At 43.3% G+C, this 25,526-nt stretch overlaps 1 protein-coding gene across 1 annotated transcript in view; it reads left to right on the top strand.

Annotated features, from left to right (window-relative positions):
- Positions 1 to 25,526, top strand: part of MMP2 (matrix metallopeptidase 2) — a 50,630-nt gene that overhangs the window by 9,890 nt on the left and 15,214 nt on the right. Inside the window, exons 5-9 of the mRNA XM_048816783.2 lie at positions 1,678 to 1,851; positions 15,311 to 15,484; positions 20,184 to 20,357; positions 21,768 to 21,923; positions 25,173 to 25,302. Of these exons, the coding sequence (XP_048672740.1) occupies positions 1,678 to 1,851; positions 15,311 to 15,484; positions 20,184 to 20,357; positions 21,768 to 21,923; positions 25,173 to 25,302 (808 nt within the window). The remainder of the gene's footprint in view (positions 1 to 1,677; positions 1,852 to 15,310; positions 15,485 to 20,183; positions 20,358 to 21,767; positions 21,924 to 25,172; positions 25,303 to 25,526) is intronic.

Raw genomic sequence — 25,526 nt, 5'->3', positions numbered from 1 at the left:
CAGGTTTATGACTTGAATTGAAATATAGATCCATATCAGGGCTGAGAAAAAACGGGACTTAGAGATGTCTGCAAGTTTGTCTTTTGGAGAATTAGGGGATGTTTTCTTTATGCAAACTATTGACCAAATACTGTTTGCCTTATACCTTGTGAACCAAACTCTGATCTCAATAAAATACTCACCTGAGGCACGCATGATTTGGCCATTTCTTTCACCTTTTAGAAGTAAATATTACTGATGTTTATTGTCATTTTTTCACTTTAATTTGACAAAAATAATAGTCTACTGATTATAATTCTTTGTGCCAGAAATTTAACAGGAATGGAAGCTCACGAAAGCAGAATTTAAAATGCATACTTATTTCTTTATTTCACTTCAAATTCAAAATTTCTGAAGTAATTTGTTCATTGGAAAAATAATTGAATCCTTATATCCTGGTAGTCAAGTTCCATCTCTTTTGGCTTTCTTCAAACTTTAGCAGAAGCAATAGATTTGTGGCTGTCATTATTTGACTGAATATTTGCCTAAGAGTAACAATGAACAGGAAACAATGAACAGGAAACTGTATTTGGATTTATTCTACAAATGGTCAATTTGTGATTGAGGTCTATAAAATTATGACTGGTATAGAGAAAGTAGATAAGGAAGTGTTGTTTACTACTTCTCATAACACAAGAACTAGGGGTCACCAAATGAAATTAATAGACAGCAGGTTTAAAACAAACAAAAGGAAGTATTTCTTCACACAATGCACATTCAACCTGTGGAACTCCTTGCCAGAGGATGTTGTGAAGGCCAAGACCATAACAGAGCTCAAAAAAAGAACTAGATACATTCACAGAGGATAGGTCCATTAATGGCTATTAGCCAGGATGGGCAGGAATGGTGTCCCTAGCCTCTGTTTGCCAGAAGCTGGGAATGAGTGACAGGGGATGGATCATTTGATAATTACGTGTTCTGTTCATTCCTTCTGGGGAACCTGGCCACTGTTGGAAGAGAGGATACTGGGCTAGATGGCCCCTGAGTCTGACCCAGTAGGGCTATTCTTATGTTCTTAATTAGTTCTTCATATTGAGAAATCACTAAGGGAAACTAGGTCGAATGCACTTTAAAATAAGTTATGTCAGTGTTGTATTCTTAAGGAAAGTTTCTATATATTACAATCTCCTGAAATAAAAACCAGGTTTGGGGATGTATGCATGAATGTATCCACTAGCACAGCAGTAGATCAGATTAAATTCTGACTGAAAATGCCAAAATGGATTAAGAGGCATGTTAAGATTACGCTGAAACTACTCCCTGGAACCTTTTGAATTATCGTGCACATTTTAGATTATGCTACTAAAGGATCTAAATTACTAAACAAATTAACAGCTTGGGTATAAATTTGCATTGTTATAGCAACTACTATAATTATCTTTCTGGGCCCTTCAACACAAATAATATCCATGCTTTTTTTTCAAAATTACTTGTTACAGTTTCAGCTTTGGTCATCATGCCAATTGGGAAACCAGCAGAATTTATTAGTTCAAAGTGTAAATGCACCTGAAATTTCTACACCAATGTCCCTTATAACTAAAGTTTCACTGCAGAAAAGAAACAAACCTGTATGCAGACACCATAGTGAACGAAAACAATTGGTGACGGGATGCACTGTTGTGTTTTCTCCCTTTACAGTTGTTAAGGTGAAGTATGGGAATGCAGATGGCGAATACTGTAAATTTCCCTTCCTGTTCAATGATAAGGAATATAACAGCTGTACTGATGCAGGGCGCAATGATGGATTCCTTTGGTGCTCAACCACATACAACTTTGATTCTGATGGCAAATACGGATTCTGTCCCCATGAATGTAAGTTGAACACTTGGGTTGGAGGCTTGTCTCATGGCTGATTTTAGCCGAGAGATGTCAGCTGTAGTTATTCTGCATGTAAGGATATCACTGTACCTTTCTACTTTGAATACTCTAAAGTATGTTGAAACAGATATTGAGACTTCAGTCCCAGGAACAAGTAGCAGTATCAGCTCCTTTGTGTCCCTTCCCTTCCCCCTTTCAGTGCACCCAGCAGAGAATCTGGGCCACTATCTTCAGCTCCTGGAATCTAATTATAGCATTGACTTCAACGGGAGCACAGTCAGTCCTTATTAACTACATGAAAAAAAAATCAAAAAAAGGAATTACGAGGAGGATGTCAACAGAAAACACTAGCTAAACAACTCCCCACCATCTCCTTCTTGGCATCACAGAGGAAATTTGTGCTCAGGTCAGGTGAACTGAATAAAGTAAATGATCTGCCTGCTTAGTAAGAAATCCTCCTCTTTTTTCAGTCCTGTCAGTTGGCCCCCTCCAAAGAAAGGTCCACATAACAGGGGAGCAATGGAAAGGACTAGCATTTGGTTTTTGACTTCAGTGGGACCAGGATTTGGCCCAAACTGGGCATGCAGCCATTGCAAGGGTAAGCACTCACATTTTAACGAGCAGATTAGCATTTTCCCCCACACAGCACAAGTGAGCCTTGCAAGGAACTAATCTTGATTTATACAGGTCCTAAGTTTCCAAATGTCTTATGGCGCATCGAGGTCAGCTGAGGAAATCACAGGCTTTTCCACTGGATAACAGTCCCACTAAGGGTGTGGTGTAATTGCAAAGAGAATGAGAACAGATAAAAGAAAGATTTTTTTCACTTGATTCACCATGCCTAGATTTTTGACTTGCTTGATATTAAATATCACCAATATAGGACCAGGTTGAACCTGCTGCTCAGCAGGAGGAGATAGCACAAGAAGCCTTCTGTGCGCTTGTTCCTTGACACCCAGCAGCCAAGTACAAGCACACTCCCCAAGCTCCCTGAATCATAGGGTCAGCTTCTCCTAGCAAGATGGGGCCAGATTCAGAGAGGGGAGTGTGCTGCAGTTATCTACGCATTGGGGCAGCAAATCTTTCCCCTTGAACACCATGCCGCTCCAGCAGGAATTGTAGCTCCCACAAAAGCAACAACTGAGACCACTGTTTGTGAAACTCACAAGGTGAAGGCAGAAAGAGTCAGAGGGCCAGAACCTCTGTACCTCCATTGACGTCACTGAAGCTCTGTCAATTCATACAGCTGAGGATCTAGCCCATTGTCTTCTGTTACAATCCAGGCCCCCCTTCTCTGCAATGGAATACATTGTTACATCACATTACATTACACTGAAATGCTCTGACTCCTTTACAGAATTCTGATGATTGGAAATAAATGTTATGAAGTGTGACAAAGTTCCTGCTCTATCTTGGCAGGTCGTGCGCTTATTGGCAGATTTGCTCGTCTTGGAGCTTCACGGCAGCCCTCAGCTTGGCCGTTTTTCTGAATTCACAGTCCAGGTCAACTCCTCCTGTGTCTGACCAGAAGTTGGGAGGATTTGGGGGGAACCCGGGCCCACCCTCTACTCCAGATTCCAGCCCAGGGCCCTGTGGAATGCAGCTGTCTAGAGTGCCTCCTGGAACAGCTGTGTAACAGCTGCAACTCCCTGGGCTACTTCCCATGGCCTCCTCCCAACACCTTCTTTATCCTCACCATAGGACCTTCCTCCTGGTGTCTGATAATGCTTGTCCTCCAATGGTCTGCGTTCTCACTCTCAGCTCCTAGTGCCTCTTGCTCCCAGCTCCTCACACACACACCACAAACTGAAGTGAGCTCCTTTTTAAAACCCAGGTGCCCTGATTAGCCTGCCTTAATTGATTCTAGCAGCTTCTTGATTGACTGCAGGTGTTCTAATCAGCCTGTCTTAATTGTCTCCAGAAAGTTCCTGATTGTTCTGGAACCTTCCCTGTTACCTTACCCAGGGAAAAGGGACCTTCTTAGCCTGGGGCTAATGTATCTGCCTTCTATTACTCTCCTATAGCCATCTGGCCTGACCCTGTCACATATCCCCCCCTCTGCTTAACACTGCGGGGATGGGCAACTTGGGACGTCAGGCAGCGTACTCATGACAAGCCATTTGCATTGCCATGGTGGCTTCCAGCCCGGTGTTGTATGGTGAATTGGGAAGGTTGTAGGGACAGGAACCATCTGGTCACCCTTGTGTTCTTCTCTTTATTTCGCTGCATCCACTAGAGGGGTGCATGGTCGGTCACAAGGGTAAACCGTCGTCCCAGAAGGTAATAACGTAGTGTTTCCATGGCCCATTTCACAGCTAGGCACTCTCTTTCAACCACAGCATACTTCTGCTCTCTTGGGAGGAGTTTCCTGCTGAGGTAGAGGATTGGGTGTTCTTCATCTCTGACCATCTGCGATAGGACAGCTCCCAATCCTACTTCAGATGCATCTGTTTGTAAAATGAATTATTTGTTGAAGTCTGGGGCTATAAGCACGGGATTTTGTAAGCTGTTTGTAGATCCATGAATGCTTTCTCTGCAGCATCTGTCCACTTCACCATGGCTGCACCCCGGGCTTTTATCAGGTCTGTCAGGGGACTCACTCTGGTAGCAAAATGGGGAATAAATCGTTGGTAGTACCCCACCACACCCAGGAATGCCCAGACTTGCTTTTTCCGATTCGGCCGGGGCCAATTTTGGATAGCCTCTAGTTTGTTTAGCCTTTAGTTGGGGCTTGACCATGCCCCTTCCTACAATGTAGACAAGGTATTTAGCCTTGGCTAGCCCTATAGCATGCTTGGCTGGGTTGGCTGTGAGGCCAGCCTATCTTAGCGTGTCCAGAACCGCTTCCACCTTTCCTAAGTGGGTTTCCCAGTCGGGGGTGTGAATAATCACATCATCCAGGTATGCCGCTGCATAACTGGTATGGGGCCGTAGGAGCTTGTCCATAAGATGTTGGAAGGTGGTAGGTGCCCCATGCAGTCCAAAAGGAAGAACAGTATATTGAAACAGACCCTCTGGTATAGAGAATGCCGTCTTTTCTTTCGCATCTTTGGCAAGGGGAATCTGCCAGTATCCCTTTGTTAAATCAAGGGTGGTCAAAAATCAGGCATTGCCCAGGCAGTCAACTAACTCATTGATATGGGGTATGAGGTATGCATTGAATTTGGATATCTCATTCAGCCAGCGAAAGTCATTAAAAAACCTAGTGGTGTCATCGGGTTTGGGCATCAACACAATCGGGCTTGACCACTGACTGTGGGACTCTTTGATGACTCTTCCAACATCCTTTTTACCACTGCCTTGATCTCCTCCCTTTTTGCCGCTGGGACCCGATAGGGCCTTAAAGTTACCTTTGCCCCAGGGTGTGTGATAATGTGGTGATAAGCTTTGGTGGTCCGGACTGGTTAGGTAGAAAACATGTCCTGGTATCGGTTGATCATCTCAGTTACCTCCTTCTTCTGGTTTGGTGTCAGATCAGTGGATATCCTGATCTGCTCCTGCATATTACTTCCCTGGATCGGGGTCTCTTGGGCCACTACACACGCCTCTCATTTGGTGCCAAGGCTTTAAGAGGTTAACGTGATAAATTTCCGGTGTCCTGGCTGCCGCACCTTGTAGGTTACTTCCCCCGCAGGTTCAACCACCTCATAGGGCCCCTGCCATTGGGCCAAAAGCTTGCTTTCTGCCGTGGGCACCAACACCATCACCTGATCCCCTGATTGGAACTGTTGGACTTTTGCCTGGCAATTGTAATGGGTTTGCTGGGCCTCCTGCGCCTTGTCCAAATGTTCCCGCACAATAGGGGTGACCCGGGCTATCCGTTCTCGCATCTGCAACACATGGTCAATTATATTTCTCCCCTCATTGGGTTCCTCTTCCCAGATTTCTTTTGCAATATCTAGTGTGCCACAGGGGTGGCGTCCGTATAATAATTCAAAGGGGGGGAAATCCCAGTTGAGGCCTGAGGTACCTCCCAGATTGCAAACATAAGGTAGGGTAGTAGAGTGTCCCAATCCTTCCTGTCTCGACTTACCACTTTCCTTATCATTGTCTGGAGGGTTCGGTTAAACCTTTGTACCAGCCCATTGGTCTGCGGATGATAGACTGAAGTTCTCAGGGTATGTATATGGAGCAGAGTACAGAGGTCTTCATTAGCTTCGACATAAATGGGGTACCTTGATCTGTTAATATCTCCTTTGGTAGCCCCACTTGGGCAAAGATCCTCACCAACTCTTTAGCTATCGTTTTAGAGGCCGTGTTCCGCAGGGGGACGGCTTCTGAGTAGTGAGTAGCATAATCCAGAACGACAAGTACATATTGGTGGCCCCGGGCTGTCTTCTCCAGGGGTCCCACTAGGTCCATGGCTATTCGCTTGAAGGGGACCTCTATGATGGGAAGGGGTACTAAAGGTGCCCTCAAGTGGGGACGGGGACTGTGAAGCTGACACTCCGGGCAGGACTCACAGTACCTCCGCACTTCTTCATATACTCCGGGCCAGAAGAATCATCGCAGGACCCGTGCCAGGGTCTTCTCTACCCCCAAATGCCCCCCAAAAAGATGACTATGGGCCAGACTTAATACAGCATTCTGATGTTTTTGAGGTACTAGGATCTGCTGTACCTTCTGCCCCTGTACTGGTGCAACCCGGTATAAGAGATTCTTCTTCATTATGAAGTAGGGTCCTGGTCCCTGGATTTTCCCTTCCACGGGGACCCCATCTATTTTGGTAACCTCCTTCCTAATGTTGTCGTACCTTGGATCTTCAGCCTGGTCCCGTCCAAAATTTCCTCTCCCGGGGCTAATCTGCCCAAGATCTAGAGGGCTAGTCTCTGTTGCCTCTACTGGTTCAGAGGCATTAAGGTGTGGGTTAGACTCGGGTGCTTCTCCCTCCTGGGTGGCCTCCTTTTCAGCTGCTCAGGTCTGCCTACCTACGAGAGCGACCCTCTGGCTTTGGGCCAGTATTCGGGTTCCCAAGGCCGTAGTGCCCTTCTTTCCCTTTTCATCTTTCTACGCTGTCTGGGAGTGGAGAACAAATCTGGGGATATTTCAGAGAAGGTTGGGGGTTGACAGTCTACTGTGGATGCCTCACTACTTTCAGGGCTTCCCCCTTTCTCCAATTCCCCTACCGGGAGTAAGTGTCCAAACCCTGGGAAGTCCCTCCCTATGAGCACTGGGTATGGGAGTTTAGGGACTACACCTGCTGTTACCTCAGTAGTGTTCCCCTGAATCTCGATTTTTACTGAGATGGTGGGATAATAATCAACTGTCCCATGGACGCATGTTATCCCCATACGCTTAGCCCATGGCAGCTGACTATGCTTCACAAGCTTCCCCGAGACAAGCGTGATAGCACTCCCTGATCAACCAGTGCTGTGGTCTCTACCCCATTTAGCTTCACTGGTCTAGTGTACATATGTGGGGTTAGTGACACCCCCACAAGGTGGATTAGGGAGCATGGGTCTGCCCAGTTCCCCAGGTTACACTGCATAGGCTCCTTGGCATTGGACACTGTGCAGCTATGTGTCCCCACTCCCCGCAGGCGTAACATCTGTCTGGAGCCCTAGGCATTCCCTGGTCTCTTGGTTTGGGTAATCTAACATCACAATCCTCTTCCCCCTCAGTGCTCCGACTCTTTGTGGCTTCTGGTGGGCCTTCAGCCCCTCTCTTTTTCCACCTGGGTTCTCCTGGTGGCCAAGTCACCCGAGCTCTAGGGCTTGGTGCTGCTAGTGTAACCTGGGGTGCTTCTTCCTTAACCGGTCAGGTCAGCTCCCTCACCGTCCTTTGCCTTTCTACCAGCGCGACAACCTCGTCGTAGGTGGAGGGTTCATTCTGGCTTACCCAGGCACGAAGGTGTGGCGGTAGTCCTCTCATGTACTGGTCGATGACCAGAACCTCTAGTATCTCCTCCGGACTCTGGGACTCAGTTTGTAACCACTTTCGTGCGAGATGGATGAGGTCATATAATTGGGACCACGAGGTTTTGTTTTCCTGGTACCTCCACTCATGATATTGCTGGGCCCGCACTGCAGTCGTTACCCCAGATCTGGCCAGGATCTCTGCTTTCAGCTGGGGGTAGTCTGCCACAGCCTCTTCAGGCAAATCATAGTAGGCCTTCTGGGCCTCCCCACACAGGAATGGAGCGAGGATGCCAGACCACTGTTCTCGGGGCCAAGCCTCCCACAGGCCAGGAGGTATGCCTCTACATCATCCTCCCGCGTCGTTTTCTGCAGCCAATTGCTAGCCCGCATGATCTGCGTCCCCTCATGACTGCGGTTCAGCTCTGTAAGGGCCTTTACCTGGTTTACCAGTTCCCGCAACATAGCCCGGTCTTGAGCAGCCTGGTCCATCAGCAGGCGATTAGTCTCTTGCTGCAGCTGCACTGCCTCCTGTTGGGCGGCTGCCTGGACACGGGGAGCCTCCTGCTGGGCAGCCATGGCTTGTATCAGTGCCCGCACTACCTCCTCCATTGTGGTGAAAAATAATAAAAATAGACCCGCTTCCCTTTTTTTTTTCCCCTTCCAAACACCCTCCTTCTTCCGCCGCACTGTGGACACCAGATCCCACTTCCGACACCAGTTGTGACAAAGTTCCTGCTCTACCTTGGTGGGTCTTGCGCTTATTGGTGGATTTGCTCGCCTTGGAGCTTCACGGCAGCCCTCAGCTTGGCTGTTTTTCTGAATTCACAGTCCACGTCGATTCCTCCTGTGTTCAACCAGGAGTTGGGAGGTTTGGGGGGAACCCGGGCCCGCCCTCTACTCCGGGTTCCAGCCCAGGGCCCTGTGGAATGCAGCTGTCTAGAGTGCCTCCTGGAACAACTGTGTGACAGCTACAACTCCCTGGGCTACTTCCCCATGGCCTCCTCCCCACACCTTCTTTATCCTCACCATAGGACCTTCCTCTTGGTGTCTGATAATGCTTGTACTCCTCAGTCTTTCAACAGTCCGCATTCTCACTCTCAGCTCCTAGTGCCTCTTGCTCCCAGCTCCTCACACGCACACCACAAACTGAAGTGAGCTCCTTTTTAAAACCCAGGTGTCCTGATTAGCCTGCCTTAATTGATTCTAGCAGCTTCTTGATTGACTGCAGGTGTTCTAATCAGCCTGTCTTAATTGTCTCCAGAAAGTTCCTGATTGTTCTGGAACCTTTCCTGTTACCTTACCCAGGGAAAAGGGACCTACTTAGCCTGGGGCTAATATATCTGCCTTCTATTACTCTCCTATAGCCATCTGGCCCGACCCTGTCACAGAAGTTATATAGTTAATGGTATATTGCAAAATGCTAGTTAGGTAAGTGAGCATGCTTTTAGAATTAGGTTTTTATTGTTAACCAATGCCAAATGAGTCTTTTATTTAAAAAGTACTTTCAATTTCCTATTGCAGACAGAGGAATGACACTGAGTATTTCAGAAACCATATATTAGAAACCATATTAATGGAAAAATTCTAGTGGGTTTTGAAAAACTGAGATCATATGTAGGGTATTTTTATTAAGCTTTTTGAATTGTGAACAGAGTGCTAGGACTCACAGATAATTTGGAACTTTTTTTAGGAAAGATCATATACAGATGAAATAATTTGTATAACAATTTCATTCATTCAGCAATTTTTGCACATATACGTAATGTGGTGATTGTTTTTAAAGTAACACTAATTTGGTGAACATTTTTCCCTTCATACAGTTTTAATATGTCCATTGTTTAAAACTTGAGGGTCAGTCTGCAAAGTAGAAGATTACAGAAAACTCTTATGTTATGTGAACTTTAATTTGATGTAATGGATGTCAAACTGCAGGAAATATTCTGGAGAGGAAGTGTGGCCCTGTGAGTAGGGCTGGGGCCTACAGCTCAAGATAACTGGGTTCTATTTCCAACTCTGCAACTGACCTATTGTGTGACCTTGACCAAGTCATTTTACCTCTACATCCCCCTTCCATTCTTTTTCTACTTGGATTGTAAGATCTTGGAGTCAGGAACTGATGGGGGGAAACTGATTGGGGGGAATCGATCTGAGTTACACAACTTCAGCTACGTGAATAACGTAGCTGAAGTCAATGTACTTAGATTGACTTACCATGGTGTCTTCACTGCAGTGAGTCGACTGCTGCTGCTCCCCCGTCAACTCTGCCTGCTCCTCTCGTGGCGGTGGAGTACAGTAGTTGACGGGAGAGTGCTCGGGGGTCGATTTATCACGTCTAGACTAGATGCGATAAATCGATCCCTGCTGGATCGATCGCTGCCCACCACTGACATACCCTCAATGTTGCTCACAGCTGTACGCATGTTGTGTATCATTGGCAGGGGCACCAATTGGGGGACAGAGCTGCCCAGAACAGGGGAAAAAAGGGGCCCTATTTGGGAGGGCCCCCAAACTGAGTGGCATTGCAACCTGCCATACAGGATCATGGCATCACTCAGATTTCACCCGGCAGCCCCTTGACAGAAGGTCTGCTGGGATAATGAGTTGTGCTGAGACCCCACGCTCCAGGTCGCAAGCGCTGCTCACTGAAATTTGGCCCATCAGCCCCTCTGTCATGATTTTTAAGTTAAAGTGAGAGTGGTTCAGCTGTGCACAGCATATGAAAAATTTCTGGAGGGTGTCCCTGGTGTATTTTATACTGTGCCTAGAACAATGGGCTCACAATCCCATTGGAAGTCTCCAGGTTCTACTGTAATACAATAGTTAATTATATAATAATGAGTCAGAAAGGAATGATTGAATGAAATATATTGGAGGTTTTGTTTGAAACCAAAAGTTGTTGGAATTATGCTGTTCCTCCCTGGAACACTTGAAGTGCACCTATTTGCAAGGTTGAGGCTGGAGTATATCTAGACTGTAGATTGTATTGGGAAAGGGAGTGCATCTTAATAAACATCTTATCCAGTGCTTTAAAATAAAGCTAATAAAACCAGATATGCTCAGTATCTTGCAGGATCAAGCCCATGCCAGCCCAGTCTAACAACCCTAACTACCATGTAACATATACTGCGGAGATCAGCAGTGGCTCACATAAAACAACTGCCCACATGGGTATTTCTATTTATATATTTATCAGTCCAGCAGCCATAATTTTTGAGACGATAATAGCTGTTGTGTAGAAAAAGGTTTTCTCATACCCTCCTTTTCAATGCTTTCCTGCTTGTCTTCTTGTCCTACGAGTGATCAGAGGCAATCATCATCTGAGCTGTTTCTTGGGCTCCCTTTTCAGAACAGGAGGTTTTCACTATTAGCAAAATGAACCAGGGTTTTTCAGAGTCATCAGTAGTTTCAGGTATAGTGGCACATACTTCATTATTCCAACCCTGAGGTGACAGAAGGGGGTCCTTCATTTCTGAGGGCATGTCAATATTGCAAAGCACTCTGAGGTGCTGTGTTCTAATTGCCCCAAGTAAACCCTGCTGGTGCACTCAGAGAGGTACCGAGTTCACATCATCTTAGTGCGCACTAGGTACCTCTTGGAGTAGGTCAGCAGTTACACTGGGCAGTTTGAGCTCAGCTCATTAGAGCATTCTAGAAATCACACTGCTGGGGGGCACTTTGCTTCACCCATGTCAGCAAGCCCTCAGTCTTTCCGCCAACTTCCCCACCTCCCCGAAATCACTCCCTTATAAACTCATCAAGTTACTTTTCCTTCAAGCTGGAAAGGAGGAGTAGAGAGAACTTACTGTTGTTACTTCTTTAAAATACTAGAGGTGCTTAGATACTGCAGGGACGATGGTTAGGTAGGTAGGTGGACAGATAGACATTCATGTATCTTGGGCTATTTCTGGGCCTAAAATTACATGGGTTAGAGAATTTAAACAGTCTCTTCAAATGTCAAGGGGAGTTATGATTCTGAATGACCAAAATGCTGGTGTCAATGTTTTGAAACTGAATTGGTGGTTTTGAGCTGTTTGTTTGTGATGTAATTGTTTTGCAAGATCCTTGAACAGCTATGCACAGATGTTTCTTGTTAAACACATGGTATTGTGCACTTATTATTCCAAGACACCATTTTCTAAAACCTAGGAATACATTCAAATACGGCAGGATTGGGGATTTACATCATGGAGTCTGTTGGGTCAGGAAAGATTTCTAATTGGCAGTAGGTTGCTCTTTTATTTCTGAAGTCAGTGTCTTTAGTTTTCCTGTAACATTATATAACCAGAGAATACATGTGAAATGATTAAAAGAACTGTTTAAGCCCTGAATATGCACTGAAGGCTTTTTTAAAGCTATTCTGCCCAGAAGAAGTATAGGTATTTTAAACACTATACGTGCACCTTTCAGAACGCCAACCCAGCTATCAACTAACATATATAAGTCAGGTTTCAGAGTAGCAGCCGTGTTAGTCTGTATCCGCAAAAAGAAAAGGAGTACTTGTGGCACCTTAGAGACTAACAAATGTATTTGAGCATAAGCTTTCGTGAGCTACAGCTCACTGCTGAGAACATATGGCCTTGGTTCTCATTTACACTGAAGTCCTTCGACAACATTCTGGTAGTGTAACAGGGCCTAGGGTATAACCCACTTGCAGGCCCCTTTATACTGCCTAAGTGGTGTAAAAGGCCCTTTGTGTAAAGGATAATCAAACTCAAAGGTTTGTTTTGTGCAGTGGGCAGGATAGGAGTAGAGAACCTTTATCTCATTTTATGGGGCCCATGTGAAGCCCGAACTGCATCGCAAACCTGGTGCTCCGGGGAGTAGAGGGACCGTGGGAAAGCCATGCCTCAGTCCCACACACACCAGCCAGCTGAGAAATGTTCAGGGTTGAATGACCTTCCTCAAAGAGTTGAGGGTGCTGCACCTCTCACAAGTTCGATACTTAATTGAGGGCTGGAAATACTGGACCTGATTGTACTCTGACGTTAGTGTAACTTTGCGTTAGCATTACTCCTGATTTACCCTGCTTTAACATCAAAATCAGGCCCTGGATGATGGCTTGATGATAAGTAACTGCACCTTTATTTCAGTTCTCTGAGCAAGTGATACTTTTATTTTTCATTTACAATAAAACTCAAAGAGGTTTAAGTTTAAAAAAACTTGTAACCCTGTAAGAACTTTGTTGGAATGAGGGACTTTTAGCATCACATGTCATTACCTGTGGGTAAATTGAAGAACCTTATTTTGACTGTGTCTTAATATTGTACTGAAATGATTTTGCAATGTATCCCTAGAATCATAGAATATCAGGGTTAGAAGGGACCTCAGGAGGTCATCTACTCCAACCCCCTTCTCAAAGCAGGACCAATCCCCAATTTTTGCCCCAGATCCCTAAATGGCCCCCTCAAGGATTGAACTTACAACCCTGGGTTTAGCAGGCCAATGCTTAAACCACTGAGCTATCCCTCCCTCCATTCCTCCCTGTTCAAACCAATCAAAAATTCTACTCATAGACCGAGGCTGCCAGATCTGTACCTGGAAGTCGAATATGCAGCAAATGAGTCATCCAAACAACTCAATTTTGTTTTGCTTTCTAAGTGTCTTTTCTCTTAAAAATCTTTCACCAATCAAAATAAAGACAGCACTGTTTAATGTATGTGTCCTGACTAACTCACCACCAGAATCTGAGACATAAATACTGAGTCAGACACTTGTCTCCGGCTCTGTCACTTTTGCCCTGCTCCCCCAGCATAGGGGCCATATGTTTGGACATTGCCAGAGCGTCTCGAGATCCAGAGGTCCCTGAAGGATGCAGTGCCCCCTAGAGATAGGATCCTATTGTGGCCGATCGCAGGATCAGTGAAGCATAAATATGGCGTTAAGCCTCACTCTCCTGGATCCTGTGCAGAGGATAGCTTGGCCAGACCAGAAGACCATGCTTGCTACATTTAAGCAATAACTTGTTCTTTTATAATTTCTGACCCAGTCCTGGAAGGTACCGAACACCCTCCCCCCAATGGGACCAAAGCACGCTAACTGGAAAGATTGGATCCTTAATGCCCTAGTCAGTACATACTTTAACTTGGAAAGGCAGTCATCTGTGTCACAATATTTCCCTATTCAGCAGTGATGCCACTCAGTTCAGTTAGCCCATAGAGCTAGAAGGTGGTTTTCCCCCTAAAAAAAGCAAATCAAGCCAAGAAACAATGGATTTGTAAATACAGCCATCTTGCTGCTTACATAACAGATTAAGCCCAGGGAAAAACTAATCCCACAAATACAAAGTGTCTGTGATAATTTTTCAGTAGTCAGAACTGGCTGAAATATAGACTTAAAAGTAACATACACCGTAAAGGAAAGATACCGTGTCCTAGGTGCAACTTTCTTACCCCCTAGATTTTGATGCTCCCTTTAGATGGATACCAGGTCATTATCACACACATACATTACTCATTTTCACACCTATTTTTGAAAATCAGGCCAAGACCATTTAATTGCCCTTTCCTGGGCCACACAGGATGTCTGTGGCAGACCTAAGGAGATAACCCAGATCTCCAGCCATAGAGTTAGTTCTGTGGCTTCACTTCAAGACCCTTCTTCCCCATTTATGTGATAGAAGGAGTCATGATTCTCAGGGACTATAGAAATCTTGGGAATGTTCATAAGTCATGAGGCTTGTTTATGTGTGGGTGGGTGAGAGGGAGGATGCAAACCTGAACTTCTTGAAGAGGAGCATCTCATGTCCAAAACTATTAACTGGGAGGGAACTCAGGAGGCATGCCCATCTGTCCCTCTTTGTCAGAGGAGTGAAGTTCAGTCTATCTAGCTTGGATATTTATAGAGTGTCAATCACTGCAGCATCAAGTGACTGTTGTGTGGGCATTCAGAAAAGTAAAGCAGAGCTATTGAGAAGTTAAAGGAAAGAAAAGTGAGATAGTAAAAATGCCAGGGTATGGTCTCCCCTGCTTGTATCTTCTATTGCAGTCTGCAGACTAAACAAACAGAGGAATGTCACATAACATGCTCATTAGGAAAACTGTCATCTAAAGTGACAGCGGCAGGCTACAAACCTGTCTACATGTTTAAGATGCTATTTTAGCAACCTCTGTAGCACAGTGTAAATTAATTAGCAAAACACTAAGGAAAATAGATGGCTTCCTGGAACACTCCCTCAAAGCCTTGTTTGAAGCAGAAGTATTAGCTACAAATAGGCAGTAATATATTATGAGGCAGGGTATAAAAGATATATTGCCATAAACTCGAGTAGCCCAGTGGACTTCACTTGAGCCATGTTAATAATTATTGTGAACAAGTCACTTAATCTCTCTGTGCCTCAGTTCCTCCATCTGTGAAATGGGGATATTACTTCCTCTCTCCCACCCTTGTCTGTTTAGCTCATGAACTCTCTGGTCTCTTACCATGCGTATGTACAGCACCGAGCACAATGGGCCCCTCATGTTATTTGGGGCCTCTTCATGCTGCCATACTACACATAATTAATCAATAATGTTTTTTCTTACCAATTTCTAGTTATAATGTATACAGTTACTCCTTAAAAATATTCTATTTTTTTTTCTGCTTCACTTTCACTTCAGCTCTTTTCACGATGGGTGGAAATAGTGAAGGGCAGCCATGTAAGTTCCCCTTCAAATTTCAAGGCGCATCCTATGACAGCTGTACAACAGAAGGAAGGACAGATGGGTACCGGTGGTGTGGAACTACAGAAGACTACGACAGAGATAAGAAATATGGCTTCTGCCCAGAGACTGGTAAATAGATATTTGTTATGCTGGTCTAGTTTGTCATTGATCTGTATGTCGCACAAGTAATTCTCCATCCTTTAGTTGAAGAGTTACAAGTAGTTGAGTTGGGGGCATATGTGCTGATATTTCCACTTTACTGAAAATCTGCTGATTGTGGCTTCTAGGTACATGCACAATATAACCTATAAATAAGCCCATACATAAACCTACATGAGTTTATATGCAATATAATATTAAACCAAGGCAACGTCAGTTAACAAGAATAAAGAACTACTGAATTCCCATCTGACCCTCCAACCCCCAGGAAGAACAAAAATCCTCCAGTCATTTCTGCATCTCAGGAAAAGTCAGAGAAAATAAAATAGCTGTTCAATATGCCTGGCAGGTAGGGAGCAGTGCTCTGTCAGACCAAAAGGGAAGTGGATTCCAGAATTCTGTCCCCTTTACTGTGTATGCTCTTCCAGCAGGCCCCAGATAAATAAATCTCTGGACTATCAGCCCAAGTACTGGAAAATAGCTAGGGAGAGCTGTGCAGTACAGATCAGAACTAACCCCTTGAATTACACCCAAAAATGAATTGAGGCCTTGGTATGTCTTTTTCCTTCACTGCTCTAGTCACCTGACTAGCAGTGAATATATCCATTCAGATGTAATCAGAACCACACTTGGAACATTGGACCAAAGCTCAGAGCTGAAGCTTTCCTGAGGTTTGAAAGAGTTTGCTTGCATTTTTCTAACATAAGTCACAAATAGCAACTTTCCCAGATTCCTTGGCTCTTTCAGCTTCCAGATGGAAATGGAATTACCCACAACAGTCATATATCTGAGGTATACTGCAGGCCAACCAAAGGATGGCCCAAATTTGTAAACCCATATGCATCTAAGGTTGCATGCAATTTTGCATATACCCAATTCAGATGAAAAAATCTTGGATGCATACACACAATCCTAGATAGCTTGCCCATGGACATCAGGAATTTGCACAGCTAAATCAGGAATGAGCATAAGCACACATGTATGTAGGAGCATGCCTTCAAATTTTAGGGATAAATGTCTACCACTACATGGTAAATGTGGGTTGATGATTACTTTTTACTATCCCTGAAACATGAGCCGCAAATGAAAAAAGCAGTACAAAGGAAATGTGAAACTTAAACAGCCAATGACTAATGCTCAACATTTAATTTTTTTCTTTTTTTAAAAGGGTGTTTAGCACAGTCAGATTTAACTCAATAAACATGCCTTTATGAATTTACAACATACTAGGAAACAAATTGAAAATTATCCCTTCACTCCAGAAGAATGATCTTTCTGCTTTCTTGACAATTTTTAATGCTTGTTAACTTCAGTCGTTACTACGTAGCGTGTCACAGGGACAAAATTAGTTTAGAGGATTGTATAACTTGGCAGGGATCGTTTTTCTGAGATACAGACTAACGGCACAGTTACTCATTTAAACTGCCTATGATGGTTCAGCATTCTTGGCACTTAAGGGAGCCAAGGTGAAGCCACCAAATGTAATGAAACCCAAACTAAATGTAAGCCTAACTCTGGAGCAATGGCTGGCTGATGAACAAACAGGTTGACTCCATTTCCAGGCTTTTTAAAAAGCCATCTCTGTTTAAAATAGGCACTTGGAGCATTTTGATTGGTTGCTGATTATTTCTGACCCTCTGAGCCACCATTCCTCTTAACAGTAAAAAAGAATGTAAAAGTATCAAACTTTGCATAACTGGTAATGGGGACACAGAAAAATCTAAGTGATAGTTAAATGAGCAGGAGAACACTGGAACTAATATACTGAAATTCTTACACAAAACCTTAACAATAACTAGAAGTAGTTCAAACACTTACCTTTAAGGACCCTCTTTTTGTTTTTTGGACTGTGTCTAGCACGGTGGGGTCCTGCTCCAAGACTGGGGCTCCTATGTGCTCTGGTAATACAAATAATTACTAACTTTTGGGCAGAAGTTACTACATAATCAGACTGTTGTGCTTTGCATTTGTTTATTGTTTATGTCTGGTTTGTGCAAAATACCAGTCTTCTAAGTGGCCTGGTTAGTCCTGATTCCAGCTCTCTATAGATTTACAGCAAATATAGGAGCTCTTTCCAAATTATGGCACAAAGCCCTCTATGCCATTTAAGCCCAGTGATGCCTCGGTACAGTGGGTGTGGAAGTGGAATGACCCTATGGCTTTGGCATAGATTCTGCAAATCCACAAAGCAAACCCCAAATCCTGCCATATTTAACTATCCTATTTTCACAGCATGAAAGTCCGTACGTCCCACATGAATCCTGTACAATCTACATGCGAGCTGGCTAAGCCAGGCTCCTGCACTGTAGCTACTCAATACACTTCATTCCAACCTTGAGCAACAAATAGGGTGCACTGTTCTTCAGCATCCTTTCCATGAAGGTTCTGACCCCTTGGCCATATTTAAAAGCAGATCCAGCTTCCTCTCTCTTAGTGGCCCGCACTGACCTGGTCAGAGTTGTAATGCAGCCCCTTTCCACAGTTCACAGCAAGACCTTGCCCTGCCTACCCAACTCCCAAGTCGGCGATGCTGGCTTCATGCAGGAGGTAGTGACTTTCCCACTGTGTAAAGAAGAGAGTTATGTAAGGCAAGTTTGGGGTTTGCTTGGTGGATTTGTTTGTTCCATGTAGGAATGGCAAAATTAATAACAGCCTAAGGCCCAAGTCTTGAATCCACAAGTGAAAATTCCACTAAACACTGAGGAATAAGGGGAAGAAACATCCGCCCTACAGGCCTATAAAGTTGGGCTGCAGCACACTATAATCAGAATCTAGAGCAGGGGTTCTCAAACTTCATTGCACCATGACCCCCTTCTAGCAATAAAAATTACTACATGACCCCAGGAGGAGGGAATTGAAGCCTGAGCCCACCTGAGGACCACTGCCCCAGGCAGGAGGGCAAAAACCTGAACCTCACGGCCCTGGGCAGGGAAGCCAAAGACATCACTGTCCCGGGTGGGGTGACCAGAGCCAAAGCCCAAGGGCTTCAGCCCCAGTTGGGCGGCCTGTAACCTGAGCCCTGCCATTCAGGGCTGAAACTCTCAGTCTTCAGACCTGGGCGGTGGGGCTCAGGCTTCAGCTTTGGGCCTGGGCAGTGATCCACTTTGGGGTCCCAACCCACAGTTTGAGAACTGCTGATCTAGAGGCTGGAATAGCCGTAACAGCCCATGGATAGCCACTAAGCAGTTTTATGGTTCAGTGGATCTGTTCTAGTTTTGGATGCAGTGGCCATTTCTCTGGCCTTCTCCCAATGCAGAGAGCTGTAGAGATGGTCACAAAGGCATGCAAGGGAATATGGTGTCTTTTTGTACTGGGTCTCCGTAGCCCCTGTAAACCTGTTTCACCCACTTCAGTGCTGTAGGTGGAGGATTTGAGCATTAGGACTTTGCTTCATTTGCCTAAGTGCCTTATATATTTTCCTTATGTCCATATAAAACAAATTGTTGATATAAAATTAATGTTACTACTTGCATTAGCTTCTGTTCAGGAACCATTACCACATAAACAACTGACGGTATGTGTCCCAATTAGCATTAAACCTGGACTTTGAAATATTTGTTACTGTGCTGTGTGTATTGTATGCATTATTGAACACTACAAGCTGGAGTTTCATGACTGCAGGAGAATTACATATATTCCACCACTAAATAATTATGTATTTAAATTTCTAAGGCAATGTTCGGCTGCCAACTATAATTTGAATCCTGTACAAGAACAAGTGACTTTACAACAGCTAGCTAGTACTGTACATGTGTTAAAAAGGCAAATGATTTTTTTAATGGGGGGGGGGTAGGGGGAGTGTATTCTCTGTTTGTGATACCTGCTTTAGAGTATAATTTCTACTTTGGGTACACACAAGTACAACTGTGGTCTTCCTGATGCACTATGCTCAAATAGACATACATGTTTGCACACATAAACATATATACATGTCTCTCTCTCTCTCTGTATGTATGTTTACACATGAGTACCATATGTAAGTGTGGGTGGATATGGTAGAGTAGGAAGACAAAAGTGGTCTCCATGAGTACCAAAGGTAGAAATTTTACCCCACAGCAAGTATCACTTATAGCTTATATCCTTTTCATTAGAGTTAGTTTAAAAACTACAGCTTTTAAATTGATCCTTTCTATCAATACACCTCAACTATCTCAGCGTGCAAGATCTGACTTTTTGACTCCTCTAAGATCTTCTTTTGTCCTTAGAAGCTAATTAAACCTCAGTTCAACACTTCACGATCTGCTGATATATAACAAAATGATAAAGTTTCTATCAATACATCTACTTGTGGAAGACACGTGAAAGCATTATCAGAAAAGATCTTATTAATTAGGCTGATACCAGGTCATTTGTTAATCAGTTTCCTCTCCAATTGCACATGCCATTGAGCTGCCGTAGAGTAACTGCTTCTTTCAAGTGGTTGCCAGTTGCAGTTTTTGTCTTTAGCTTCAGTGGCTTTAGCAGGAACAGTTAGACTTTATCTCTCTTTTCCTCTGTTGCAGGCAATTCCCTTTTCAAACTGTCATTTTCAGTCACAGTTTCCCTGTTTGTTACAACAGTTCAGATTTTCCAGTTGCTTTCTGGGCTTAGGTATGATTTAAGAGAAGTTTTATGTCACAAAAGCTGGTTGATTCTCTACTTATTGTATTTAAATATTGTTTCCCCATAGCAATGTCAACGGTTGGTGGAAATTCAGAAGGAGCTCCTTGTGTATTTCCTTTCATTTTCCTTGGCAATAAGTATGAATCCTGCACAAGTGCTGGACGTAGTGATGGCAAAATGTGGTGTGCTTCCAGTGGTAACTATGATGATGACCGCAAATGGGGCTTTTGTCCAGATCAAGGTAACACAGTTTCTTGAAATACTTGAAACCCTTTAACAATGTGTATTACTCCCGCCTCTGTCTCAGGCTAACCACAGATAGAAGAACATTGACCAAAATGCTGTGAGTAATGGATGTAATTGGCATGACATCCTGGATAAGTTTGGGCCCATATTTATAATTCATGTACACTTGCATGACTTTCCCTAAAATTTGGGAATGCATATTTTACTTTTGAAAATAAAAGAACACTCTCTGAGTACATCAGGCACCCAAAGTTAGGTTTTGGAAAAAGCTTGTCAAAATAAATACATACAAATGTTCGCATGATATTTTTAAAAGACAACAAAGGAAACAGGTTTTTTAATCATAAATGTTCCCTTAAAGCAGTGGTGGGCAACCTGTGGCCCGTGGGCCGCAGGTTGCCCACCACTGCCCTAAAGGCTAGTAGAAAAAAATGCCCAAAGCCCCCCAAAAACCCACATCTCTTGAAAATGTGGGGAAAAGATTTTTTTAAATAAATTCTTTTCATTTTAATAATCTTTGGTGTTATTTGTAAATAAATTAGAGATCTTTTTAAATGCAGTATTTGCAACTTTTACCAACAATTGCTAAATTTGGGTATCTGATATACAGAAGCATTTTCCATTTTCTTAGAACAGGAAATAACTGCTATATTCAGACACTGTGATTTGGTAACTGTTGGTAAAATGCTGCCCTTTTGCAATATGGATGATTTTTCACCTATCGGTAGTACTTTAACAGTACTGAATCAATGCCCTTCTGTACTAATAAGGATTATGGAGGTGACAACGTGGTGTTGACAAATATGTACTAGACTCTAAGATGGCAAACAAAATTACTAGTGACCTAAGGTAGGTTTTAAACTCAGAAATCCACAGGTGAAAGGCTACTGCACTAATCCTAGGCCTCCTTCCACCTCATCTTATCTTCAACTCAAGCAAGACAAATAATGAAAACAGCTATTTTGTTAAAATAAAATTTAAAAAAACAGTAGATCTGTATATCCCCTGGATGGTTTTTAATGATTGAAAGCAAGATTCAAGGTCCAGATTAATTCTTCCATGCTAAATAAATCAAACGTTTCACTTAAACTACTTCCTTCCTTCTCAGAAGTACTAAGTTAATGTTCAAGGGCACTTTACATTGGAGACAGTGAAAGTATATGCACGTGTCAACTGTACAATAGGATTTAAAAGAAATCTTTCTGTAGAATGAAATTTCCTAAGACTTGGCAACATGCATGGCATGTTTATTATTATTATATGAAATTCCACATCAAGCAATATTTATTATGGGAATCTTTTAGTGGAGTGAGGAGTGGTGGCAATTTTATGGGACTAGCATAATAGATGTAGTATATCTTTATTTGGATACAAGCAACCTGTGTTGACTCATTGTGTTGTTCAGGTTACAGTCTTTTCTTGGTTGCTGCTCATGAATTTGGCCATGCCATGGGACTAGAGCACTCCGAGGACCCAGGAGCTCTAATGGCTCCAATCTACACATTTACCAAGAACTTCAGACTATCTCAGGATGATATTAAAGGAATCCAGGAACTTTATGGTAAAGTATTCAGCATTTATCAAAAGTACAGGCTGCTCTATTGTTTTCAGATGCTATTGTAAATAATGTGCACTTCTGACCAATAAGGGATGCAAATTTCCATTTCCTCGCCGCCTCACTCAAGATATTGTTAGTGTTCCTACTTCCCATTAATGGTACAATTCAGTAACAAGTGGCCACTTAAGCTTCTGAGCTGTGAAAGCCCCAGAGCTGCATAGGTTAATCCCAAATCTTTAGGTGGAACTTTCAAAGGCCCTCTCTCTCTTTGGCTGTGAAACGCCATGCTGGGAATTGTGGGCTACTTGTTCTCTAACATGGAGTCCTTAACTCAGGAGTCATGACCAGGTGTCAGGGGATCATAATCTCCTTGCCCTACATATTGCTAAATGGGGTGGTCTGTCCTGACTAAATGGCAGAGGGCAGTACAAGGGTCCTGGTATGGACCCTCCCCACTCTCCCCATGGGCCGCAGCCCTGGGGGAGAGGAGCTCTTTCGTTCTCCCTGCTGAGGAGTTCTGCGTCCTGCACCATGCCCCACCCCCAGTGCAGGAGGAGCTCACTCTGCAGCCCCGGGGTGGGAGAAGCTCTCTGCCCCCCCTCCCCTTTTTTTCTATTATGGTATTTCCTCCTAACATGCAGTGCACAAACTCAGTGAGTCATACACGTATCCCCATAACGTGAGGTTATGGATGTACGTACTCCTACTTGGTTTGCACATGTTCCCCCCATATGGTTAAGGAGCCCGTATTCGAAGTGGATTAAAGATACAGTTCATTGAAATAGTGAATACGCAGCTGTTTATTTCTTTGCATATGATGCATGTGTTGATATGGTTTAATGTGTATAATGTGTGTGTGTTTAATGTGCTCCCCCCAGCAAGAGGTAACATTTAAATTCCTGCCCACACCCCTGTTTCTATGGGAGATGTGCATGCACAGTTCCGGGCAGAACCTGGGCCTAACATGGGGGTAGACATTTCCCAAGGACAGTGTACTACCTACCATCAGCCAGAGAAAACTTCATGCCAGATATTCAGCTCTTCATTTAGTCTCCTTAAAGCAATGGGGTGATAAAGGTTAATGGCTGGGTATACACTTTTCTTCTTCTGACACCAACCAGGGAGGTCACTCTTTTAGCCTGTAAAGTCTGTACTCCAAGGGCCTTTTTCGTCGAAAAGCAATGCAAAGAGGGTAAAGCTATTTCACAGATGGAGACACACACGTCATCTTCATCCTCATACAATTGTTTTCAAAGATGGATGCTTCAGAAGATGAGCAATTCTACCTTGTTCATTAAGGAGTCACTCCCTAGACTTAGATACTAGTGATTGCTGGTGGTGGTTAAAATGAAAATAAATTGTGCTGGAGGGACAAGTTGCTTTTCATGAGTTTCTTGTCTCCACTCTGCTCAATTTAGTGATTATTCTCCACATGATAGATGTTTCTTGTTATTTCCTGATAAGTTGCAGAACGATATGTGAATAATAAACCTCCTCACCTGATTGATTTATTGATGATGGACCAGAATTTGCTTGTATAATGTGCAGTCTGTTACCTCTATCACAGTCCTATCAATCAGGCAACGATTTAGGCCATACAACAGGAAAAACAACATGTGTAGATAATGTGTGGAAGGTGATATCTGTATATACAAGATGTTTCTTGTGGTTTCTGTGGGGAAGAAGGGGATATCAGATATTTGTATTCTGCGTTCATCTTTAATATTAATTTATTTTTCTCCAGAGATCATTTTAGCTTATAGTTCATGGTGGTGGTTTCATGACTTTGATCAGTTAAAATCCATTCAGTCTGTACACTTGGTAAACTACTGTGTAGGGTTGCAAATATCTCTGAATAGAAGGCTGCTGATCAGTTTGAAAGGATCATATCATTTCTCTAGCCAGGCTTCTCACTTTTCTACCTGCATCACTTCTTAATTACTGGTGCCTTGATTCTGTAGTTCTGGACACCTTAGAAATGCTAATAATAATACCAAATAACCACCAGACATAAGTTCTTTATTCAAAAACCTGACTTGGATCTTCATTCTTTCCAGTTCCTGGGCTCTTTAATTACAATTATTTAATCATTTGTGTAAAGTCTGGAGAGCCCAACCAAGATTGGACCTCATTGTGCAAGGTGCTGCACATAAACAGAAAAAGTATCCCTGCTTGGAATATTTTACAATCTAAATAGACAAGACAAAGGGATGAAAGCAGAAAAGGATGCAGCATACTACCAAAAGATTGGGAAGTGAGGCACACTAAGGTTAAGTGGTATTCAAAGTTCATAGAAAAAAGGCTCTGGAAGAGCTCAGAATTTAACCCAACTCTCTTAAGTCACAGGTCTAAGCCTTAACCAGAAGACCATCCTTCCTGCCTCTTTAAGTAACTGAAGTAATACTTTAACTCAAAGAACTTTTCATTTCTGCAAACAAACTTGTATTTTGCTTTTGGGATTATATTCATTACACATTTCCTAGCATTATTCAGAGCTACATCAAATCAGCCGGAGTCACATTTTGTTTAATGATGTAAAACCACCTGATTGCTAAGGAGCAGCCAGATGCTACACCAGGCAATGCAGCTGCGGCCAAATAACAAAACAAAATAAAATCCAACAGATGGCAAAGTGCATGTTTTGAAGAGAACATTTTGATTCTTAATAAGGGGAGAAAGGCTATAAATGGCTCAAAATGGGTATTTATGACTTGCAAACTATTAGCAGGCTGGAAAAACTGCAGTACAAAAAGCTGGTATGTATAGTACTCCTTATTCAGAATTATCTGCACATCAGCTCAGATACCACGGCATAAACTTTAGTTTGTTATATTTTAATCACTGAGAAAAAAAATCACTGAGAAAAAAATTCTCAAAGTTAATAATTGCAAATTGCTACCAAAAATTGTCAGCCCTGAAAATCTTCCAGACTAAATAGACAAGATCAACTATGAGTAGGAGGGGAAATACAGTCACATAGAAGTGACGTGTCTTGACAAAGGTCACACAGCAGGTTAGTGGCAGTGCTTGGAATAGACTCCTTCTGCCCCAAGACCTTCTGAGTCCTAATCTAGTGCCCTGTCCACTGAACTACACAGCCTCTGAAACATTTTCTAATTTCTATCAAATATAACCTCCAGACAACTGAAGTGATTGCTTCCCTTAAATGATTTATAGCAGTTGGGGGGTCTTCACATTACTAGAACAACAATACACTCAAACATTACAGTATAAATCTGTTCTTCATTGTAGGAGGATCCACTGATTTTGGGCCAGATCCAGCTCCAACACTTGGACCAGTCACCCCAGTGTTATGCAAACAAGACATTGTATTTGATGGTATCTCCCAAATTAGAGGAGAAACGTTTTTCTTCAAAGACAGGTAAGTGAGAGAAATTGCTTAGTGATAAGAGGCTGCCATAAAAAAGATGGAGAAAAGTTGTTCTCTCTTACCACAGAGGGCAGGACAAGAGGCAACGGGTTCAAACTACAGCACAGAAGATTTAGATTAAATCTCAGGACACTAGTCCTAACTGGAAGAACAGTAGGACAATGGAGCAGACTGCCTAGGGAGGTTGTGGAAGCTCCTTCACTGGAGGTTTTCAA

The sequence above is a fragment of the Caretta caretta genome, chromosome 12, assembly GCF_965140235.1.
Source record: "Caretta caretta isolate rCarCar2 chromosome 12, rCarCar1.hap1, whole genome shotgun sequence".
In the NCBI taxonomy this organism is placed as follows: domain Eukaryota; kingdom Metazoa; phylum Chordata; order Testudines; family Cheloniidae; genus Caretta; species Caretta caretta.
Note: the sequence above shows the minus strand (reverse complement) of the source record. Positions and strands in the feature narration are given on the sequence as shown.